This window comes from Marmota monax, unplaced genomic scaffold, assembly GCF_021218885.2.
Source record: "Marmota monax isolate L192 unplaced genomic scaffold, Marmota_monax_Labrador192_F-V1.1 WCK01_AAM20220418_F8-fsc00340, whole genome shotgun sequence".
NCBI classification, from domain to species: Eukaryota; Metazoa; Chordata; class Mammalia; order Rodentia; family Sciuridae; genus Marmota; species Marmota monax.
The window spans coordinates 943748-969808 of NW_026694394.1; the positions used below are offsets into that span (position 1 = coordinate 943748).

General features: G+C 36.6%; 1 protein-coding gene across 1 annotated transcript in view; it reads left to right on the forward strand.

Annotated features, from left to right (window-relative positions):
- Positions 1-2443: 2443 nt before the first annotated feature.
- Tmem47 (transmembrane protein 47) overlaps positions 2444-26061 on the forward strand; it is a 28429-nt gene continuing 4811 nt past the window's right edge. Inside the window, exons 1-2 of the mRNA XM_046468117.2 lie at positions 2444-2925; positions 17611-17751. Of these exons, the coding sequence (XP_046324073.1) occupies positions 2700-2925; positions 17611-17751 (367 nt within the window). The 5' untranslated portion in view covers positions 2444-2699. The remainder of the gene's footprint in view (positions 2926-17610; positions 17752-26061) is intronic.

Sequence of the window (26061 nt, forward strand, 5' to 3'; positions counted from 1 at the left end):
TCTTAGTTCTCACCTTTCACCCCATCTTCCACCCCACTTCCAGGCATGTACTGTTTTTTGGTAGGTTTTCATTTAATGCATGCTAGTTGGAATACCTCCTCTACTTTTTCCATCTAGGGTAAATATTGGTCTATCATCCCTTATATGAAAATTTGTTTAGCCAGCTATGATGAAAAATTCAGAAAATTTCAGGTATTTGAAGAATACATTGGTATTCATACTGTAAATTATATAGTGGATGTGCACTGATTTGCATGAAGTGGGATAAATCAAAATCATAATGTTTAAAATAGGTTTTTCCACCAAATGAATTTGTTGCATATTTACAAAAAGAAATAAAATACTTTGTTTTGAGAGCTTTTTGCATTTTGAAGAAGACTAAGAATAGTTGATCGTCCTTATGCTGTGCAAATGTTATAAATAAATAATAGAGGAATAGAGGAATGAGAATTTGGCTTTTTGTTGTTAAAAAAAGTTTTTTTCTCCTAATTTTGGAAATAATGTTGAGGAAAAAATTTTAGGAATACAAAGAGGAATGGAATAACTCAAGTAAGCTGTTGAGAATAACCCAGGGGAAAAAGTAAATAAACAAAACAGATGTGGAGGTTAGAGGTTATGGGTAGGGGTAGCCAGGGAGGATAGCCTGAATTAAAAGGAACAAAGATTAAAATATTAGCTAACTTGAAAAGTAACTTATTAAAGAGAAAGTGATAGAACTTGGGAAAATATTTCTTTATAACTTCGAGAGCATGGTCAAGAAATTTTCTTAAAGATTACTTCTGAGAAAAAAAAAAGATTACTTCTGAAAGTACATTGTAAGCCCACAGATAAGTCCAGATTTTTTTTTAAAGATGTTTACAAGCCTGGTCACCCCTGTTCGTCCTCCTGGATTTTACATTTTTCAGTATTCCCTAAAGAATATTCTCAAGGAGAGGCTGTTAGGCTTGATTTACTCTGGGGAGGCAAAAAATAAGGTTGGAAGTACCAGGTTATGGAGCTCAGAGTGCTACCGTCATTCTTTGTGAATGGTCCTACAGTAATTAGCATGATAATGATTGAGCTGAGCGGTTAGGGGACTGTCACCAGTTATCTCGTTTATAAATGTAAGAAAATAGTGGGGTTTTATTTTCCATCGGATTGGTTCTTATTCTCGAGTCTTTTGACACCAATTCTGTTGTTTGTTAGACACAAAACGTAGGTTCGATCAAGATGTGTCAATTTATGCAAAGAGGTGGTTAAAAAAGAATTGTTACCAACAAATTGAGGTTGGTATTTCAAAAAAGGGGGAGTGTTTTTCCATCTTCAGGTCTTAATTCCTATTTTGGGTTTCCCACCAAGTTTTGGAGATAGTGAATGATCTAAGAACAACCTAAACTCTTCCAATGATCTAGTTGATAAATGTATTTTACCAGAAAGCTAGAAAGTAGCCAAGACAGAACCCTTCAATCACATACTGAATGAACTACCCAAATTCAAAACCGCAATTTCAGTTTCAAGGGATGTTTAGTCGTCATGCATGGGGAAAAACACGACGTGTCTCCTTAAGAATCAGGACAATGCCCTATTGGGCTGAATCTACAAATATTTATTGAACCCGTAGGTGTTCGATAAATATTTGTAGATTCATTAGTTTCCCGTTCAGGGAAGATAATAACACTTTTTTCTTATTACAGGCCGGGGGCTAGAGCTGGGCATGTTTCAAACAGGAATAGATTAAGGTTTTAGTCAACGCGCCAAGGACAGAGCAGCGAAGATGCAAATAAGGTTCTTTATATTTTCCGTAATATCTAAGTTCTGCACGCCCTGAGCAAACGCCCTTCATAGGGGGCGCAAAAGCAGGCGAGCCCAGAGAACAGAAGCAGAAGCCGGCTTAGAAAACTGAAGAAATAGGGATCCCAGGGCTCCTTGGCCCGTCCTGGGTTTGAAAAGAGGGCGAAATGCCCTTCGTCACTTTTCTCCACCTTTCAAATCCTCCAGGATGTGAAACTGGCCTTGGAAGAGAGCTTTGCATCATAGAGAGAGAGGGGACTTCTCCTTGCTTCAAGGCCACGCTTAAGAAACCTAGGAATTCACATCTAACGCCTTCTAGAAAACGACCCACCGAGCTCCTTAGGAAAAGGAAATCCACGTGATTGAGCGAGGATTGGAGCGGACGACCCTAGAGCTAGCGTGGTCTGGGGCGGGATCCCGGCAGGGCTGCTTGGAGGAACTGAGGAGCGCAGCGGGCGCGCGGGGTTGAGGCAAGGGCAGCGGCAGAGGCACCGGCATGGGCACCGGCCGGTGCAGAATCAAGGGCGGGGTAGGACTAGCTAGAGTCTCTAGGACTGTGAGCCAGAGCCCGAAGCCGCCAGGGTGCGGACCCTCCGCCCCTCTCCTTTGGCGCCGCCTCTCGCAGCCCGGGGAGGGGCAGGGGCGGAGCGAGTGGGATTCGCTCAGGGGCGGAGCAGGCGCGGGCGCTGGCAGAGCCCGCGGCGAAGGTCCGCGACGGGATCAGTGTCGCGGGCGGCTGCTATCGACCCCCATCGGGCCAGCCGCCTCCACAGACCCACCTTCCCCACGCGGCTGGAGGCGCGGAGCCCCGAGGGACTAGTCCCCGCGCGCGGCGGCTCAGCTGCTTCGCTCCTCTGGGCGTCGGGCTCAGGCTCTCCGGACCCGCTTGGTGTCCTCGCCTCCGGGGCGGGCGGCAGCGGCGCCCCGGGATGGCTTCGGCGGGCAGCGGCATGGAGGAGGTGCGCGTGTCGGTGCTGACCCCGCTGAAGCTGGTCGGCTTAGTGTGCATCTTCCTGGCGCTGTGTCTGGACCTGGGGGCGGTGCTGAGTCCGGCCTGGGTCACCGCTGACCACCAGTACTACCTGTCCCTGTGGGAGTCCTGCAGGAAGCCCGCCAGCTTGGACAGCTGGCACTGCGAGTCCACGCTCAGCAGCGGTGAGGGCCCGGCGCGCCGCGACCCCTGCCTCCCTCCCCGGACTGTCCCGCGCCCCAATGCCCCGACGGCCACCGCCCCTCCCCACCTCTCCGGGTCCCCGCTCCCGTCGTTTCCCCCTGTCCCGGCCCTTCGTGGAGCCTCGGCCTCCAGACGCGTCCCTGCATGCACCCCTCTCCCCGCCCGGCTCCAGGTCGCCTAGCCTAAAGCGGCGTCCCACGCCCTCTCCCTCCTCCCGTGGCCATTCCTCCCGCTCTGGAGTAACAGGTATGCTATTTTGGGTAATTGTTATCGTTTAAGGCGAGAACCATGTGGCTGTGTAAAAAAATGCAACTCCTTCCACACCCCCGTTAAAAAAGAAACGGGCTAAAACGCCCAACTCCCAAGATGTGTGGGTTCCCTGTTCAGTTTTTCTTCTCCTTCTTTCAAAGAGGAATTTGCCTGAGTTTACCTCTTAGAGCCCACGTTTTTGCCTGCTCAGCTCCACTGTATCTGGGTTTTCTCGAATGAATTTTGATGCAGATTATATTTCCTTAAATTTTGGGGTGGCTATGGTAAGCTGGGAGAGAGACAGTCTTAATCCCCCCCTTTTTGGTGATACCATCGTTGATTCTGAGTTGCCCTTTTTTTTTCTTTCACTGTAAGAAACTCCTCTCTCCTCTGTGAGCTATTCACAGTTGCCTGGAAAGTTGTGCTTTATTCAGCCAGCTCTGAAAACTGCAAATGGATGCAAAGGGGGTGGAGTACAAAGAAGGTAGCCACTGGAGCTGCTAGCCCCACGGGGATTTTATGGCTTTATTCTCTCCCTCCCTGACCCTCTAGTTGCCTCCAGCGTCCCAATTGTGCCCTTAACCGAAATCTGCCACTTCCGATTTCTTGCTGCAAACTCTTCCCTTTCCAATCTTAATTCTTCAGCTGCTGAATGTCCGCACAGAGAATGGGGGATAGAGAGAGGACCAAGAGCTTGTGATTTTTACACACACACACACACACACACACACACCTGAGAAACATTAAATTCCTTCCTGACAGTGTCATGTCTTCTCTGAAACCATTTAAAAAGCTTTACTGGAACTGTTTCAAGTTCCAATAAAGTTGAAATAGCACAAAAAGCCACAAAAATCTGATTTTCTTTTGTCTTTCATTTCTTGTTATATGAGAGATTAGTTCACTTGGTTAAGTTCCTTCCATAAATTAAATTTTGTGTTTACAAAAGCTTTTTCTTTTCTCTTACCTCAAAATACCCATTGAAAGGTTTAGCCTTTGTTGATTAATTCACTGAGGAGGGGACTGGTTGGCAGCAGGAGGTCAACATTTAGGTCTTTTAATTCTTTCAGAGTTGGTTGTTTACAACTACAGATAAAATAAATCAGTAAAATGCCTTTCTTCAGTAACCTGGAGATCCAAATAAACTTTGGAGAAAATACCTTTTCTTTCCCCTCTTCAATAGAAATGGAAATTTATGTAGGAATGCCAGCTTTAGCATGTCTCCTTAGCAACGTGAATCTTTTGCCCCTTTCTCTCTGTCTCCTGAAATAATAGCCCTCTGATTGCATAAAGACTTTTCAGATAGGTTAGAGAAACCAGCTTCAACTTCCATTTGCTTTTCAGGCCATTATCCTTTTCTCTTGGCCAGGAATGTAGGGAATGGTGAGAAGCCAGCTCAAGTTTGTTTGAGCAGTATGCAGTGTTTGCTAATCTTTCCTTAATTGCCTCCATACCCATTTATTTCAGCATTTTTTTTCTCCTCTAGGCAAAGAAATAAGGAGACCCAAGCTTAATGCAAATATAGTGGATTTTTACTCTGCAATGTAAAAAGAAGAGGCAGGCACAGTTTCTGACCACTTCCCCCTCAAGCACTTTTTTCTACCCCCATGCATATATTCATGGAAAAAAATAGTTTTCAGCTTAGAAAATGTAGTTTGTAAGCGAATGGGTAACAAGTGAAGGTGGTTTTGGTGGAGGCTATCTGGAACAAGTTCTTGACTTAATATAGTAGCAGTTCAGTTTTGCTCTCCACAGTGGTGGTGGTGATGGGGGGTGATGGAAAGGAAATAAAAGATGGAAAATTGCCATGTCCCCACTAACAAAATGTTCTTTTTTAAAATGTTATGTTATGTGCACTTGAAACTTCTATCAGTATTTTTGAAACAAAGGGGGACACCAGAATCGAAACCAGCAATGTTTTGCTTGCCTGATCCAAAGGGTAGACAGCGTTTTTCAGTCTGTTTGCTGTGTAGAGTATCTAAAGGGAAGGGAGGGAAATGCCTTTCTCTGAAGGTTTGTAAGAGATCCACTTCCTTGTCTCTTGAAATGAATTACCTTGGGAGGAACCACCAAGGACAGTTTCACTGAAGGCCCTACACCAGGATCTTCAGGGCTTAATTAAAAACCTTTGTCTTAATTAGAATTAAAACTGCCGGGAAGAGGCAAGCTTGTATTTACAGAAGGAAATTTTCGGGAATGTTTCTTCTGACGGCAGTGTGCCCTAGTTAGGCCCAGTTTCTACAAAAACTTTCCCCTAAGCCATTATATTTAAACTTGCATTTTAATTTGGGTACCAAATATGCATCGTTTGCTGTTTATAACCTATTTTATGGTTTTAAGCGAAAGCAGAACCATGCCTCTTGTGTCCTGGTGTACTGAAGGTTGCGTCAGCACTTCTAGTATGAACCAGTAATCTGGTTGTCAGTCAGCAAGAATGCTTTTCTCTGGCGTCTAATTCAGTAATTCAGTGTACTAGGGACAGTGCAGACAATGGCCTTAAGTTTTCCAAAAAGACAAATGAGAAAATGACTTATTGACTGTCATTGGTGGTGCAAAAAGAAAAGAAACATAAAGTAAGCTTGTTAGGAAGTTTAGAATATGCAGTACTCACATGGCTGCTGGCCACAGAATTCCTTTCTAAGAATGGTTTTCCACAGTACTGTTTAGGACAGCCTTTTAATGAATCTTAAAGCTTACTCATGGTTGTACCAATGTTTTAGATTTCTGTTTACTCTTGTTTAGTTTTGATAACTTTGTTTTAGAATATAGTTGTATGGGTTTCACAGCCATAGCAGTTGTGAGAGAATCCTTAGTGCTAATAGGATGACTCAAGTGTGCATAGAAGGCTGATGCCCTGAACTCAATATTAGATGTGCTGTATAATCTCTAGGGTGGTCGTAAATTTCTTTTTAAAAATTATACATATGAAGCAGATCATTTTTTGATGTCTGTATGGTTTATTGACTCAACAAAAAGCAGGGGCATACAGATAGCCAAATGAACACATTTTACTGACAGTCATTTGGGAATATAACAAGTGCATTTATCCATCTTTCTATCCACAAAGTACTTGATCAAATAATGCCTTTTTCAAGGAATATTGTTAACATCATTCATGCACTATACTAAAAATAGCTGCATTTGTAACATGAGTCACTGTTAGCTTTGAAATGGCAGTGTACCGTATGCTAATAACAGGTGAATATTAATTTTAGTATAAAACTCCACTTTGAGGAATTTATAAGAAAACCTGTTTTAGGTGGTACTTTAAGATCAATAGAACTGCCTGAACACCTTCAGTTCTTAAAAAGATCTCAGATACAGTGATTCTGAGTTCAGACATGTATCATCTGTGCATGCTTTTGAATGTGTACCTTAATTCAGAAAACTGAATTTCATTGGGAAACCTCACAATATGATTTGCCCCAGGGAAGATTCATCTTGTTACTTGAAATGAGTTGATATTAATGGATGTTTACACATAGCTCAGCAAACCTGGAAGTCACTGCAGTTAAACCTCCTCTGACTTCCTCTAAAAGAACATAAGTAGGACAAATGCAATTTCATTAAACCTGTACAGCACAGATGGTGAAAAATTAACAGTACTAGTTAGTACCCCAACTTTCTCAACTAATAAACATGAGAAAACTAAGTGTAACTTATTTCAAGATCTTCAGGATTTTTAAAAATATCTTCTAGAATTTCACATTCCCCAGATTAACTTTTACAAAGGACATTTTAATTTGTGGGCAAATATAATTCCTCTTTTGCTCACATTCATAGAAGGATTATAATCCCCAGGGAGCCACTTAGATCAGTCTTTGGCAGCAAAGGGATTTGATGGGTGTGTGAAAAGCCTGGCCTTTGATAAAACATATCAAAACAAAAACAAACAAAAGCATATTTCAAGCAATAGATTTTATCTGCTGTCAGTAATACATTGGAGGAATTTCTTTGTTTCTGTTTAATGTAAGACCCTTTGAAAGACTATAGATACAGCCAGTACTACTAGATATATTAGTCAAAATGGTTGTAGATGTTTCAAAATAAGTCTCTTGATTACCTGAATACCACAGCAAACTTATATATGAACTATGCTAAATCATAACATAATCCAGTGGCAGCACAGAGAGTATTATTATGGAGAATACATGAGACTCTGGGTTCTAACTGATCTGAACTTGGCCACTTAACAACCGTGTGACTGAATACAACTTATATAAGTTCTCAAATGATTTGTCATGAAGATCAAATATATGAAACTATTTATTTCATATCATGTATGTAGAAAAATAGACTCGGTGATTTAGGAGGTCTTTTCCCTCTTAAATAGTAAAATTTCTTTTCATTGCATTTAATTTCAAGTTTAAATATTGATATGTATTACCTAGTGTTTAATAATATTCTTGGTATGTCATGATCACAAAACCATTATTCATTTCTACCCACATACTATGATTATTCCCAATGTCATAAACTTGCATAGTGGCTAATGTAATTCCTAAACACTGTTGAGAATACCAGGAACTTTTTGTGAATTTACTAAGATCTCAATTGATTGGCTGTAGAGACAAGATTTGCCAAGAGTATTCCAATTGCTAATGTTAGGAAGCTAACCATAACAAAAGTTAGTGTTGTACAATAATCATTTTGTTATGTTCATTAGTTATGTGGGTCAATAATTCAAATAGGGCATAATAAAGATGGTTTGTCTCTGATCCAAGATATCCAGAGCCATACCTAAGGATGACTTTAGTGACCTGGGAATGGAACATCTGGAAATGTAGAACCTTTTCCAAATAGTTTTACTCAGAGATTTGTCACCTTGGTATAAATAACTGGAAGGGTAGCCTCAACTAGAACTCTAACTAAAGCATCTATAGGAACTCTTTCTAACATGGGGAATTTAGGATAGTTAGACTTACATAATGAGTGATTTTCCCCTGAACAAGATTCCTAAGAGAACCTGCCCCATTGAACTAGCATGGCAAATCACACATCTCTTTTATCACATTCTGATCCTTTTGAAGGAGCCCTGTAGTCAAGCTCGGGTTCAAGGAGAGGAGAATTAGACTTTACCCCTTGATGGACCGACCATGCAATCCATCTGACACCGAGTCTAGCTGCAAATCTTCATTCTTTATTACCTCTGAAGAAAGAAAACAACCACATAATTTCTGCCTTCAGCCAGTACATGGCTTTAGTGATTGGTCACTTGCATGGGATCACTAGGATTTGGGATGAAATGAACTCAAGAGCCTAACCTGTCCACAGGTACAGACAGACAGAAATAAAAGATATATCTCCTTCCATTTTTTGTTTGTGGTTTTAGATAACCAAGGCTGAACTGATTAGGAATCTGTACTGTAATCTGTTACTTTGTGTTATGTAATAACATTTTGCTCATTTTCTAAGAAAGTTTTGTGTGTATCTGATGAGATGCTTGGAACAGGAGCATTAAAATGTTAAAATTGTAGACAAGAGTCAAGTTTTGCAGTGCTTTAGAGGTATTGAAGCTGCAGAGTTGTTTTTGTTTGCTTCCTTTTTGTTTTAATAGCATAATTCTTCTCTCGATAGTTGCCATGTATTGAATTGCAGAATCATAGCACAGAGTAGAAAGGATTTTGTAAATAATTTAGTCAAATCACATGTATTGCATCAATAAGGAAAATGAAGCAGGATACAGTGTTAAAGACTCAACAGAGAGATTGCACTTAGCCATAGTATTTTTTTAAGAGAGAGAGAGAGAGAGAGAATTTTTTCATATTTATTTTTTAGTTCTCAGCGGACCAACATCTTTGTTTGTATGTGGTGCTGAGGATCGAACCCAGCACCCCGTGCATGCCAGGCGAGCACGTTACCGCTTGAGCCACATTCCCAGCCCAGCCATAGTATTTTTACAGGGTCAGTTTTCACATTTTTCTGTAATATTGTAGATAACTGTCTCCTGGTGTTTGAAGGACCATTGAATATGGAATTTTTGATGAAGAGGTTAAGGACTACTTGCGAAATATCCACTTTTCATAAGATTAATAGACATATTTTGATTTCATTTGAAATTTACATAGAATTTAAAGTTCTCAAATAAATATAGGTACAGTTGCATATATTGATAAATCAGTTAGATTTTTTTAATCATCAAATTTAATTTTTTATCATGGCTAAATTATTTAATAAGCACTCTTTTGCTTTAAGTTTTTCCATAATGGGATACTAAAAAACAGCTTAATTTTCAGTTGAAAATGAATTCCACAAGTATGTTGAAGTCAGCCATGTAAGTATCTTGAATTGATGAAGTGAATATAAATTTTCATTTGACAACTTATCGCATTCAGACTTTATTAAAAATATATAGTAATTTATCAAAAGAGATTGATTTTTCTTTAAGCAGAATTTCTGCCTTACATGTCAAAGGCACTGACAGATAAATTTTACCAGTCTTCGCAAATTATTGGATCATCTCCCTAGAAATGTAGACAAGGACACTTCTCTTTAGCCTTTTTGCTCCTAAGTTTATGTGAGATCTGGAGACCCTAGTAGATCATCAATTTTCTATCCTATTCTAAGCTTGCCTTGGGCACCAAAGACTGCCATTTAAAAAAATACGAGACATCCATGTCTCCCAAAGAACCCAGAAACATCAAGTATATCATCTTGGTATCTATCTGCTTATTAACTACTATGAGGCTTAAAATGATAGTTAAATGAGCCATGTTTTGGGATAATATTGGTACTGTGCATTCAAATGTATGTTTATTAGATAAAATAATATAGGAAAAATAGAAGTTGGGACCTACAAATCACATTTTCTGTACAAAAAAAGGACACCCCCCCAAAAAAAATACAAGTTTTTTTTTTTTTTAAAGAATTTTAACACTCTCATTTTTCAGATTCCTAAACCAAACATGCACCAAAACACTGCCATGGTGATCTGTGAATGAAACCTGGAATCTATTCTTAGCACGACTGGGTGACATAAATAGAAATGACTTGTCTCCATTTGCCTGTCTTCTCACATGTACCCAGGAAGTTAATTTCACTGAAACACATTAATTTTCTAGCAACAGGTAGACATGATCCTGGTACACAGCCAGTTTGTGTGCAAAGTTCTGTGCTGAGAGAAGAGGATGAATAAAACAAATGTTATCTTGTAAACAAATTAATGAAATAAATGTACAAAGTGCTACAAAGAAGGCAATAGAAGTTTTACTTCTATGGAGAGGTATAAGAAGGAGCTGGCAAATGCTTGCCCATTTTATCATTCCATATTTACTAAAGAGGTGTCTTAATACTGACTGTAGATGGCTCTCTGGCTGTGTACGCTTTTGCTTATTAGCTGTCCCAAATCTATCACAAAAGCATCTTAGTTACTTAGAGGAAGGTCACCCACTCTTATTCCTGGTGTGGGTTTTCTTCTTCCTGCTTTTCTAAATAAGTAAGTTTTCACATTGTAACCCTCTTAGGGTTTTTTCAACCAGTGGGAAAGAAACAATTTTTAGTATACCGAACCCATCACAATCATATAGAAATACCATGTTCTGAGATTACTATAGAGATATACCAGTACGCATTAGGTAATATTATCATCACATGATAGTGAAAGCTTTGTAACATAGCTCATGGTAAGAAACAACAGTCATTAGAGGTGATGGTATCTTTCTTTATGGCTAAATACTATAACATGCTTTAATGGCAGGGTTCCTTGCTAAGCTCTGTATATAGTAGTTTTATTGGAGGAGGGTGATATTTTGTGGTATTTAGATTATAAACTACATTTCCACTGAGTTTTCTAAGATAAATTCTATGAAGCAGATTTGAAATTGTCATGGGTCAAAAACTAGTACCCTGTCTGGCAGTTTCGACAGCAAGGATTTTCCAAAAGTTTGGCAAAATTGACATGCAGTTTGGTCATTAGAGTTGCTGTGTCACACATTTGAATGGTTGCCTTAAAATAGCTTAAAATCAGGTTGACACTGTACTTTTGATACACTCCTGCTTTGTGAATGGGCCTAAAGAGAAGGACTCAAAATTGTTGCCAACTTGGTTAACATGGGTATCTAAAGCAGCTGCGTTTACAATACTCCACTTCATTTTGTGCAGCACAGTGTACACGGTATCCATATTGTTTGCCATTTTATCAAATACAAATAGTTATTTGCCTTAAGAATTTGTTTGCATGAAAAAAGTGTTATTTTAATATCATCTGTTTGAGGAAAAAAGAGATAAGACTTTTAATTATTAAAGTTGGAATCCTAATTCTTCTCTTGGCTGCCTTTGTTTGTGTCCATATAATGAAATAGTGGAAAATTAATGCAACACTGATGTATTTAGGTCTAAATGCAACTTGGCCAAGAAAACAACGTTTAAACTGCCTCAGTAATTGTTTCAGTTTTCCACTTCATTTGCCACGTTTGGACTAACTTGGAAAAGTTAAGTATATCATTTGATAATTCTGGAGTTAGATTGTTAAGTCTATAATCACCTTCCTTTTACACAAAATAATATTTTCATTTTGATTAATTTTTTTGAGTATATGGCCTTTCTAGCCAAAATCAGATGTAATGTAGCATTAATCCTAAAATAAAATCTTGTTGCATTTGATAAAAATAATCAAATACTTTCAGACAAAATGAGCTGGTTGGGACAAAGACATGGATAATTTGGGGAATGTAAGTCTGAAGTATTATTCTGTAACCAAGACCCCCCCCCCCTAAACAAATAGCATCCTAATTATTTCCAGTTCCTGATGATAGAAACAGATTGACAATACAGAATTAGCTTTCTAAGTTCTCACCAATTAAATGGAAATGTTTTGCTATAAATATGTCTTACGTGATAATAAAGTTATTTAGAAGAACTGAATATTTGCTTGAAATGAGTAAAAATTGTCCATTTTATTAGGTGAATTAGAGAGAATTTGTGGATACCTTGTGAAGAGTGGTGTCAAGATAGAGATGATCTAGTGAGTAATTGTAGTTGTAGTTATGAATACTATTTTAATTAATGTAATTTCCTTTGGGGGTTCAAAGATGAAGATACTAGTGCCTATCTGACAAATTTGAATGTGATTATAAACCTTTTTTTAAAATTCATGTTTTGATTTGTGATGGGAATTACAGAAGTGAGAATCATCCATTAAAACCATGAATACATTGAAGGAACTATCATCCACACAAACAGTGGAACTTGAATTTAAAAGGTTAGAAAAACTGTTTTTTCATTTATTTTTAATCATATTTAATTTCCTAAAAGAAGTAGCAATTGTGTGCTTAGGGATTTACATATAGTAGAACTAATCTCAGCATATAAACAATTCTACAGAAATAAATAAATTAGCCAGTGTTTGATAAGTTAAATGTTTGGAAACGAGATGGATAGAGGAGAAAAGCTTTAGGCACTGGTGTGTGATGCTCTGACTTTGGCTTCAAAATGTGGAAAATGTACCCTCATTAAGATTTTTGCCTTTCCTTAAAGTAAGTGAATTTTGACTGTGAATTCCCCAAGGAAAAAAAAGAGTTTTAATGCAGCCCATAGAATTTTCATAATGCAGTGGCTATTTCAGCCTAGTCTCACATATTATACTAAGTAAGTCAGCATAATTCTGCAGAATACTAAAGCATTTACAGACATAGAAAACTCTGATGCCAGCTAATACAAATACCTTGAAAGAGGACTCTACTTTAGTTCCTGAGTTGCATATTAATGTTAAATTTAATGTTATATAGGGATGGCCTGGTTTTTATCTTATTACTGTGGGGGAATACATGTAAATGTACTTTTCTTGAACGTCAGCTTCTCTAGGTTCAGTTCCAAAGCCTCCAGTGTGATACTGTCAGTTTTGCCAAAATAATCTTGAGGGAATCTGACATGTAATATGGCAGCCTCATTTCAGATTTGGTTTCCAGATCCAAAACGTGCTACCCTGCCCATCTGAGCCCTCACCAGCTTATAAACCAAGGCAGCACATTATTTCCTCAAAACTGATTACCACCTGCTCACCTACATCTTGGATAACAAATTTAGATTTCCAATCAACTGGCCTAACATTGAACAATGGCCAGTTTTAATTGTGCAGAACACTGCAATTTGTAAAACAGCACCACGGCTATTGAAGTTGTTCAAGGCTGGATTATGTTTACTGCTTTACTATAGTATAAGTACATCACTTACAAAACTGGAAAACTAATGCAGAGTAATAAATCTCTAAGGACTCTTAACACTTCATCTGACTAAATACTGTGAGGACTTTCACTGGGGGACTAAGACTGGTACAGAAATGAACTGATGATGAGAAATTAAGATACACGACTTTTTAAAGAAATGGGGCTGAAAATTAAGAATTGTATATCATAATTTTAATTTATTTTACAAACACTGAATATGAGATAGCAAATATTTGCATGCAAACCTTAATGGAGAAACCCTTTGGGTAGAGATATAATATTTCTGTAAAATTCTCCAAGTCCTGTAGAATATAATAAAACATTTTATATGTACATATTCTTGCTAAAGCTAGTACTGGGCTTCAATTGAGTGATGGGAAGCCCAGTCTATTATTTTAATGGCCAGTGCTAGGTATCATTAAAGTATGTTTTACTTTTTTCCCCCATATCCTAGTCTTGTTCAGTAAGAAAAAGGAAATAGTAACCATCCAATCTACACAGTTTCTGACTTTGTGTTCACCTGTCAGGCTGACTCTAATGCTTAAACAGTGAATTCTGCTTATATTCTCAAAGAGACAGGATGCCACAAACCCTGTTCTCAGCTCCAAAATGCCTAGGCTGAACCTTGAAAAGCACCCTAGGCCTCCTTGTCTATGGTAGCCATATTTAACCAAATTCTTTGCTTTCTAATTGAGGCTAAGGTAGGCAGCTATTTAAAGTTTTAGTCCTACACAAACAGCCTGAGTCCTTCCAAGTGTATATGACAATAATGCTAAACTTGGCACTTGTCCATCAGTGATATAGTCTCAGTAGTCCAGTCTAAGCACAGCTTCTGGCTAGGACAGTGGCATTCATGGACATTTCTAGTCTCTCTTGGAAAATAAAACAGCTTTTCTGTTTGAGTAGTTGAAGCTTTGGTTGTAGATCAAAGGGAAGGGTAGCAATACCACACCAGTGATGATACTGGTGACTGTCCTTGTTGACATTGTATCTAGAGTGACTTTCTTATTAGCAACAATCTCAATACTAAATATATAGAACATTTAGTAGAAAACACGAACTGCTTGTGTTCACCTACTTTTTACAAGTATTCCCTGTGCTATAAGAGATTCCTTTCCTGATAAGGTTCTAGTGCCTTTTAATAACATTTATTTTCCAGGTGTTTTCTACTGTGGCATTTTATTGGTTCTCCATATGAAATAAAGTATCGCTATTTGGAGGAAATTTAACATGGTGTAAAATTAGCACTTTTTGTTGTTATTTTCTATTGCTATTTTGGATAAACATCACTTTTTACTCTATATTACTCATTTATCCAAATTGACTTTATTATGTGATTTTTATTATTTGAGAGACCTTTACCTGGAAAAAAAAGTTGAACATTTGAAAATGAAACATTGACCAGGAAGCACCAAATAATAACCCAGCCACAGGGTCAAAACTAGCCTGCCACCTGTTTTTGCAGATAAACTTTTATTGGAACACAGCAATGTTCCTTTGTTTACATATTTTGTATGGCTGTTTTCATGCTACATGGCAAAGTCAAATAGATGCAACAGAGACCGTGACCAAAAAGCCAAAATTATTAATTTTTTGGCTCTTTATAGAGAAAGTTTGATGTTTTTTCTTAGTCTACCTATATAAAATGAAAACAATTGTATATTGTGTTTTTAGCTATTCTTGGAGCCTATTTAAGATAAAGAGAGGGCTGGGGATGTGGCTCAAGCAGTAGCGCACTCGCCTGGCATTCACGGGGCACTGGGTTCGATCCTCAGCACCACATAAAAATAAATAACATAAAGATGTTGTGTCCACCGAAAACTGAAAAATAAATATTAAAAAATTCTCTCTCTCTTCTCTCTTTCTCTTTAAAAAAAAAAGAAAGAAAGAAGATAAAGAGGAGAAGCCAAAATTATAACTGTTTGATTTGGGATAGGAAGTGAAAATAGTCAAATGTATTATATTTTATGCATGTTGAGTTATGAAAAGGAGCTTATCAGGAAAAAGCAACTAATTGTAGTTTTATTTTAAGATATTTTTAATTGGTAGAGATTTAGTTTTATATTAGTTTAAATGAAACTAACACTTTAAAAAATCTACATAAAGTAATTTATTAAAAGTTGTTAAATAATAATCATTTTATAAAAGTAGTAGATAATTAAAAGAATATCTAGCATAGGTGTTCTTACCGAACTCTCCAGGAATTACATTGATGGATGGATGGATGGGTAGATTTTATTCTTTTCTTTGTACCCTCTATGCTTTGATATAATTAAACTTTGATTTTTTTTCTTTCAGAAATTTCAATTTACACACAAGTTTTCAGAAGGATTTCCAATATATTAAATAATGTGCTATGTATAAACTTTTCCAAAGAAATTTAGAGGCTTCCAAGTGTAAGGATTATTCTTTTGGCTTTTTTTAATTCAAAGCTACATGCTGTTCGGGAATGAAAAAGCCATAGTATGGCTATCCTTTTAACTTCTAGTTAAAAGCCAGATACACGTTTGTTTGAAGTTATATGACTTTCTTACAAATAGATGGCATAAAACTGCTTTCTACTTTCTTGTGATTCATCTTTATATTTTAAGAAGTGTGGATTTGTTCTATTTTCCCCTTATTTATTTATTTCCTGATTGCTATTTAAGTTCTAGTTAAGTACTAGTGAAAAAAAAAATTAGGATTTCTTAGGAAAGAGTGTGGAAAAGTATACTTTGGAAGTTAGCTTTCCCTCCACTTCCACGTGCACCCCCCCATCCCCTCTCTGTGTTTCTGGTGTTTTCCAGGGCTTCACACATGGTAGGAAAGTACTCTATTACCCAGCTATGCTCATAGGCTTTTTTATATTTTAATTTTGAAACAGGGTCTCACTAATTTGTCTAGCTGCCCTTCAACTTGTGATCCTCCTGTCTTAGCCTCCCAAGTAGCTGGTATTGTAGGAGTGCACGACCATGCCTGACTACTTGGGAAGCTTTTTAGAAGGATAATTTTAAAAGAAAGCATCAAAATATCATGAGTCTGTACTTTGACTATAATATGTTGCAATTTAACAGTAGATTAAAATGTATTTGCATTTCCTACATATTCATTAAACTAAGGGCCAGAAGAGGCAGTCTGGGACTTAGAACCACCACTGTATAGTGTAATGCTTGCTAACTTGAGTAGTGCTTTCATAATTTCACATTGCTTCTTCTGAGAGAACATTCTACCTTCCTTAGGAAAGGAAAATGGGCCAGTTTTCTGTCATACTATAACTACTTCTTTATTTTTTGTAAGAAATGAGAACATTCATTGAGGTTTACTTTTTACGAAGTGTGTGGGAGACTCAGTTGATGTGTCCATAATTCTTGCATATACTAAGTGGTCAATATAGGCTGTTTCATCTGTGCATGAAGAGAGGGGGGTCCTGCAGCCATTTTTTAGTCCATTCTCGCTCCGTAGGAATACCTAATTTCAGAAACTATTCTTGTAGTAGTAAATCCGAGAGTGAGATAAGAGTGAAATAAAAGAGAGGACAAACAAACAGCAACAAATCCTCCTGAAGTTAATTGGCTGGGGAATTGTTTTAGTGGTTGAGGGAAGGCAAATAAAAACTTGGAGAATTTTTATGAGGTCAAAGAAGGCTTTCTAAGAAGGAACAGCACTAAAAAAGAATGTATTACTGCCACACACAACCACATGGATGAATTTCAGAGATTTAAAAGTCACACACAAAAGTGTTTATAATATTATTTATAAACAGGCAAACTGAACTAATCCATGGTGATAGATGTGATCACTAACCCAGGTGGGATGGTGGTTATTGGCTGGGAAGGGACATGGAAACTTTCTTGTTCATTAATCTGGATGGTCATTACATTAGTATACATATATATTACTAATCCTCATCCTTATTTTTTTCTCTAAGATTTGTGAGCTTTATAGATCAATAAAAATTTAAATCTTAATATTGAAAATAGGTCATGGAGGGGACACTCAATTTAACACGGATGCTTAATAAGAGTGCTTGGAAGAAAAGCATGGCAAACCCCTAGTCTAAAAACTCTGCTGAGCTTAGCATAGGAGCCATTTCTGAATAAAGACATTAATATTAATTTTTGTTGCAAAACATTTCAAACCCCAGAGGATGCTTAGCGTGCAGTAAAATCACATTTGTTGAACTGCAGCAAGGTGAAGGCTGCTAAGTTAGTTCTGTTGATTCTTTGAGGAATTAATGCTTAAAAGCAATGCCTTTCTTTTTTTTTTTTTTCTTTCCAGACTGGCAGATTGCTACTCTGGCTTTACTCTTGGGTGGTGCTGCCATCATTCTCATTGCATTCCTGGTGGGTTTGATTTCTATCTGCGTGGGATCTCGAAGGCGCTTCTACAGACCTGTTGCTGTCATGCTTTTTGCAGCAGGTAAATATATTCATACTTCCAAACCAGTATTAAAGTTTCAAGAACTTTTCTGCCATCATCTCTTCTCATATAGAAGCAGTATACATTTGCTATATGACATAAAAATTGAGAAACATTTGTTATATTTTAAGGCAAATGGGCTGAAGACATAATATTATCAGTTTTTAGCATGTTAAGCATTTCATAGAGCACAGTGGCAACTTCTAAACTTTGAACTCAAATGTGAATAAATAATACATCTTGTCAGGGATGTTGCCTTAGGAATTACAGCAGATGTATTTACCAAGTCTTTTTTTACATCCATTTTTTCTCCTTTATACTGCCCCCTTGGTGATCTTAAGGCAGCATCATTTTTTTTTCTGACATGAAACTGGAAAAAAAAATTCCAAAATGTGCACCCTCAAAAATCATACATCTCTTTGGAAGTAACCATGGTTATACTGAAAAATCACCACATAACCTGGAACCATCAGGCAAATTAATTATATGAAGCCAATTGTATGTTCATTTATTTAACAACCGTCTTTCTGTGATGTGTAGCTTGAAGTAAAACATCAACCAAGGTAAACCAAAAAGCAAGAGAACTGTGTAGAAAAGGGACTTGTGGACTAAAAGCCCAGTATATTATTTGATGAGAGTTTTAATTTTCATTTATAATAATATCCTTGAATATATTATTCTTTTCAACTTAAACTGAAAGATTCTTGTGGTGCCTTCAATTTACCCTGTCAATCATATCTGATTTGAAGACTGCAAAATAAGCCCCTGTGACTGTCAATAATGAAGACACTGACAGAATCATCTAGGCTGTTAGATGGATTTTTAAAAGCTGTTTAAAGGTTGGAATAGATGAAATTTCTCAGAATTTTTGAAGGGTACTTGGAGCTAAAAATGTAAAATCCAAAGTATTTTGCTGCCCCCTGCTGTTTGTCTTCATTTTCTTATACCCATGAAGAATGGTCAGAATGTCAATGTCATAAAAACAAAGGCCTAAAGGGCTGAAGAAATTCAGAAGTACATCAAATTCATATATTTAAGTGACTTGCTCAATATCACATAGTAGTAGACTCATAGCCTATGGGACAGGAGTCCCCTGTGTTTCTCCTTTGCTAGCAAAGAAATAAACCTTCTTTTTCCTTTTTCTCAAAAACAAAAAATCACAAAATAATTACTGACAGAGCTGGGGCTGGAAGGCTACTGAATCTTAAACTAGTTTAAGACTTATTTAAACTAGTTTAAGGTTTATTCATTACTGACTCCTTCGCACATTCATTGAACTATTCCTTGGGTACCTGTTATAGAAACATTGTATTAAGACAACTGTAAAATTGGCCAGAATATCACCGTGGATACTGTCTAATAGCCTAGAAAGCATCGTTACAGGAAACATTTTTAAGTTTTAGGAAGTGACCATAGTAATCATTACTTTATTACTCTCACATGTAATGAGAGTCTGTTGTGAATGATTTAGTACAACATGAAGGTTCTCCTAAAGATCTATCACTATTTTCTAATCTATTTCTTGGTTCATGGATTTACCATGACTTTTTTTCTGTCTTAGAATGAAATAATTTAGATATATCAATTTTATCATGTCTATCTTTGCAGATAGGATTTATTAACATAATGATTAGATAATTGATTATAAGAGTATTCGTGATAAATTCAATGATATACAATTCTTGAAATGGAATTCTGTCTCAAAAAGTTCATTGTTGATACCATATCTTATAAACATGTTTCGAATATTAACTGGAAGTTTCCAGATTTTTTTTCCTAAAAATATCTGTATTTTTACAAATACAGAAAATTTGTGAAAATAAGTACTTGTTGTAATAGAAAATACATTGTAAATGAATATAAGTAAAAGGTAATAGATTTAGCTGAAATAAATATTTTGATTTAGCTCTAGCTACTACATATGTTATTAAAATATAAAATGATGAGAAGAATTCACATAGTGTTGTTCTACCCTCTGAGACCTAAAATGAGCATTATACTACTATATTTTTTAAATGTACATATATTGAGATTTAATTTTACTCTTTTATCATTTGACAGTGTGATTATGGACATATTTTGAAATAACCATTATTTTAGTGTTCATTGTACATATAAGATAAAATTCACTGGCTGTTGTAACATGTCACATAAAGGTTTCTCTCTTCCATTTTAAGAGCATTAAAGAATTGCCTGCAGCTGATCTCTGGATAAGAAAGATATTCATTATGCATAATAATCTATTATTGATTTATGCTTAAGATTGGAAAAGTTAGATAATCTGCCTACTTGAAACAATGCCAGCTAAAGTTATGGTTGTCTATTTTTCTTGCCTCTTATTAAACATGCATTTAAGTAGTGATTCTTTCTAAATGTGTATTTCAGGCCATTTTCCCCTTTTACAAATCTTGTTCTACTTGTAAATGGTCTGTGTTTCTCTTTTCAAAATGTTTCCTTCTCCAAATAGCCTAAATCTTTGTGACAATAAGCATTATTTTGGTGTTCACACACATAGAGAATGATGCCTATCTCAAAAAAGAAATGTTTTTTCATCTTTTGCTGAGACATGTAGCACATAAATTCAATACAGACATATCACTGGCACTTAGAAACATCTCTATCCAGAGTTACATAGTTAATTCTGTACCATGTGCTGTGCCTGGTACTCAGATGCACTCAGTAAATCGTTTCTGAATAAATGCTAAAAAGATGACTAAGTCATGTGGCTTATAATCCAGTGGGGAAATACAAAAATATAAACAAGAAACTGTAATTAAAAAAACATTTCTATTGTTGGAACTTATGAAGTGGCAACTTTCATATGACCACAAAGCTAGTAATAATTATCAAAGTGATTGTTTTCATTTTAAAATTTTATTCATTCATTAACAAATGTCAGACACCTATAGTATGCAAATATAATATCTTAACATTAGATAATAAATTCTAAGGATTTTTTCCTGAAAGCTGATGACTAAATCTCATAAAGACAGGCAAAGGAATTTTAAAGATTGTATCTTCTCTTTGTCTTGAAGTCCTTCATTACCACAAGGGTCAAGGGAGCTTGTTAGCTGCTTGAAAAGTTGGTAGCAGAGCAAGAGCAAGCCATCATTACAGCCTTTCTAAACCATTGCCCCATTTTTTATAACTCTCTTACCAGTCCTAGAAATCTAGATTTCAGAACCAGATGTTATCTATGATGATGATGATGATAATAATAATAATAATAATAATAATCATCATCATCATCATCATCATCATCTAAGCATCTACCATATGCCACAGTCTTAGACACTTTAACATGTGCTATTTCTGATATAACAATCTTAAAATTAGATGCTTATTTTCCCCATATTATTTATGAAGAAACAGGCTCAGAAAGGGAAAGTAATATCCCAGAGTTATCCAGTTGGTAAGTTGGAGAGCCAGAGTTTACATTCAGGACATCTGTGTGAATTGACCGGTCATCTTTACTGGGGTGTGAATCATGTATGCAAAAAAACAAAGCAGAATCAACCTGGATTTTGAATTCAGCTGCCAACTGTGTACTATAATTGGAGTCCATCCTATAACTTCAGTTGCTCGATCTCAGGAATAACACCTGAAGGAAGTCATCAACTTGAGATGGCATAAAGACCATCTGATCAGTGCAGCATGACTGAACTATAGCACATAATGAAATCTGTGTGTGTTTCTAGTGCAGTTTACTACAGTATTTTCTTTTAGGATACCTCTCAATGACAGGATATGATACGATTCTGAAAACTGGCACCCAGTTCTCTTAATGAAAAACTTGGTAAAATTGGAGTGATTGTCTTTGTTGGATCTCTTCTTTTATTGTCTGATTTTGAACTGGCTAGAGATCATTTTTATTCCCCACAGGGATTTAGGATGTTTTTCTTTTTCCCCAAAGCCTTATTAATACAAATTACAGAATATTTTTAGTCTCTTATGATTCAGATTTTTAATAACATAATCTCCAATTATTATTTTATTAAAGATGCTTCCTTTTTGTTGTATCTATAAAAGCCTCCTATGATTATTTATGTGGAATGGTAACTTTTTTTTCCAGGGTCCTGCAACTTACTTCTATTTCTGAGCTGTCTCTAATTAGAGGCTTATGGTTTACACCTCTCCTTACTAGCCTGTAAGTTAATACAAGATGGCTAGAGTCACTTGGAGTCTAGATTTTAGCAGAAAAGTCAACTTAGATTTCAAACTTCAAAGGACTTTGTACTCACAGTTCTTTAGATTCCATGTTACTTTCCAAGTACCAATATCAAACTACACTTTGGCTACTATAATTTATGGTGTCGCTACCCAATGAGTAATTTCATAGACTACTACTACTTTTGGTGTTATAAGTTAAAGAAATTGATAGCTTCATATCAGTTCTTCATGGACAAATCTCTTTACTCTTTAAATTGTCATTTACTTTATGTAAATTCTGTATTTAGGGACCTGGCTAGAAAGGCCTGTCAATTCTGCCTTAATTTTCTCTTAAGTCTGCACCTTGTCTTCATACACCACCATTATTTTTTTTCAGTCTTTTTTTAATATTTATTTTTTAATTGTAGTTGGACACAATACCTTTATTTTATTTACTTATTTTTATGTGGTGCTGAGGATCAGTCCCAGGGCATTGCATGTGCTAGGCAAGCACTCTACCGCTGAGCCACAACACCCCAGCCCAACACCACCCAACACCGCTTGGTTGAAGCTACATATGTTCCTCAAGTGACACATCTCCGTTCCCAAATTTTGCCTCCCTCTACTTCCTTTTATTTTTCTATACCAATATCTGACTTAAAATGTCTGTGACTCCTTTTCCATTTCCTAGAATTTAGTTTTGCAGTTCTTTCTTATAGTCTTTCTTTATATTCTCTGGCTTTTCTTTTCCACTGATACCACCTTAGTTATCACTGCACACAGGTACCTAGGCCTGGCTGATACATTGTGCCCCCTTCCTTCTCTATTGTCTTCCCCATTTAGTCTGTCTTGCACAAAAACAACTGATATATTTCTGAAATCTAGTCTCATCATTTGCCACTTTGGTTTCCATAGAAGCAGTCCCCAAGACAAGGAATCAAGTGTAAATACTTTATTCGGGAGGTTAAAATGAGGGGTATGGTAAGGGATATGGAAAATGAGACAGGGTTGGGAAGGCAGCCAATAAAGGGAACATTACCAAGCCAGTTGTCACTCAGAGCAGAAGCAGCTGGAGCTTAATCTTCCTGGAGAAGTTGTTACCTCACTGGGGAACTAGGGAGCAGGGTTGTTTGAACACCAAATTTTGCAAGTCAGTGGGAAGGGGCTTAGTTGTGATTGAGGGATAGCAGTGTTTATTTTCTAGAACTTCTGATCCACCCCTCAGACAGGCAAAGTAGCTTTAGTGGCCAGAGGAAATTTAGGCAAAGAAATTCAAGTGCTTACAATTTGAAGGCATGTACTGAATGGCATGTACAAGATGGCATGTACTGAAGTGGTAAGTATGAGTATATGGATAGGGCACCAACAGCATTTACATTAAAATAACATCTCAGATGTCTCCCTAGAGAAACAAGTCTATTATTATATGATACACTAAGGCTTTTATAATCTGAATCTAACATCTTACTGTGCATGCATCCTTTATTCTACCCACATGAACTATCTATAGGTATACCCTCTTATACCTCTGAGTTCATACAAACCACTTCTGGTTCCCAAGGGTCTTTTCATCTTTCTTTTCTGGCCAATTCCTATCCATCCTTCCAGAACCAGTTCAAACAGTGCTTCCACTCTGAAGCCCTCCCTTCCTTCTCTAAGCAGGATTGGTAATTGTCATATTATTGGAGCTTGGTCAGTGCATGTTGAATGGATTATAAATAAATATGTCCACAACTGCTGTTGAACACATTGCTTTGTACTTATCAGATAAGTACAAATCAAATCATAATGTGAAATGTCCAGGTCAAGGACCAGGTCCTCTCTTATTCTTTTCACCTAGAACATGGTGGACACCCAATAAATGTTTGTTGAAATATTCCCATAGAAAAAAATATTGAGTATTTCAATATATTGAGTGTTTTGAATATTTTAATATTGAAATATGCATGTAAAAGCACATGAATTAGTAGCTTTGTCATGCTTCTCTCCATATAATTTTTAGTCAGTAGTTTCATTTCCTCTTTTCACAAAACCAGGGGAAACATGAATGAACCCTAAATTCTTTATAAATTCTGAAATTTTTCATAACTTCCTATGTTGTCTGTGAGGCAGAGTGCAGAGAATACCACAGCCAGTGCCTATTAAGTTTCTTTGATTCATGGTAAAATAGAAATTTAGTCTTAATGACGTTTTCTTGAATTCTAAACTCTAGTAGTCTCCACTCCCTTTGCAGAATTTATGAAAGACAAGGAGGCATTTTTAGCTACATCCATGGAGAAAATTATTTACCAATACAGAATCATATTTTTCTATTGCATGTATTTTTCTCTGATTCCAGAGAAAGTAAAATAATTCAGAGGCATAAAGCATTTTAGGGTAATTTACGTCTGGCTTTATTCAACACAATAAAGGTCTAAAAGAAGCAGTTCAAGAAAGTATGCCACTGGAGTCTAATGCAATTGTATTTCTGCTTTTGCACTATAAGGAAAGTATTTTTATATTATAACATGGAAGCCAAATATTGGCTAAATAAAACACATTGAAATGAATATTAAAAGCAGCATAGGTAAACACGTTACTCCAGGGACTGGCTGGTTCTCAAAGAAGCATTGTAATACTTTAAGAATATAATTCAGATTAGTTATTACTTCTATGCTCAAATTCCTCTAGCAGCTGCCTGTCACACTTAGAATAAAATCCAGACCCCTAATCATGGTTCTCAAGGCTATCCATGAAACGTGAGTAGGTCCCCGCTGGCCCTTCTGGGGCTTTTCTCTCTCTGTACTACAACCACTGTGCCCTCTACCTGCAGCACTTACTTCCCACTATATTGACTTGTGCCTCCATTTCATTCCATTCTGGTCTGTGCACAAATGTTCCTTCCCAGAGGGGCCTTTTCCCTTTTTTCATTATTGATCTAAAAGAGCAGCACTCATCCCTCTGACTGGTCCTGCTTTCTTGGATTTTCATGCCTCTTAAAAGTACTTGCCATTGTCATCAGTATTTATTTACTAATGAGCTGCCTACCCGTGGCAATAACCGCTTGTCTCCTTTGTTATCAATAATGCCCTAAACTGTGTTACTTTAGAAACATTGAGATATTTATTGAATTATGAATTCATTGAAGGAGTAAATGAATTCCTATATCTAACTCACATTCCTGTCTCAATCATATCCTGGCAGGATCAGCCATATTTTGACTAGCAACCAGAGTATAGAAACCAAAGGAGAAATGCCTTTTTTAAAAACACACTTAGTAACTTTGGAATTTCTTTTTATGTAGTTCATGGTTGATAGCAATTGACTTTTTGTAAGTTTTTAGACATTTAAAATGTGAAGGTTCTCTTTTCCCTCACAAAGGCACAGAGCCACCTGACTTTTTAAATTAATATAGATTGTACCACTAGAAATAGGTGAAGTGTGGGTTATATAATATGTTCTCAACTGAATCCTGACAATGACTTAAACCTTAGTTTCTAAGTCTTTTAAGCTAAAACCAGGATGTGATTCCTATTTTGGCTATCAAGAGATTCACTTTTTATGTGAACCTATTTATCCATCCACTCTCAGTAGTAACTTGGAAGTGTGGCAGATAGATGGGAGCTTAGAGCAATGTTGAGCTACCAGGCAAAGGTGTTTGGAATTATTATATATCTGACTCCAGATGACCCTTTACTTCCTAGTCAGGTTCTTGGAGAAAGTAATGTTTTTGAGGAATCACGTCCTTGTGAATTTGTTATAATTCTTCAGTTGTATGCCAGAGATCAATATTTGTTAAGTAGATTTTTCTAGAAATGTTAATCATTGACAAAATGATTCTTTACAAGCAGAAAGAATTGATGAGAGTGGATTTTAAAGCATAAAATTTCAGTATTATTAAACATGTTATCCATACTGTTGCTCTTTTTAAAAAGTGTAGTAAACTATTTCAAAAGATGTATGCCTCTTAGGTTTTATGTATGTATATGTTTGTGTGTATGAGTGTGTGTGTGTGTGTATGTATAAAACTATGTCAAAATTTGTTTTTTTCTCTTATTCCTTAATCGTTCCCTTTATTGTTAACATTTTTATTCTTGAACTTGAGAAATTTACAGTATTTTAGGATGAATTAAATAATAATAATTTTAGCTAAAAAATTTACTTAATATATCAGGGGTTAGC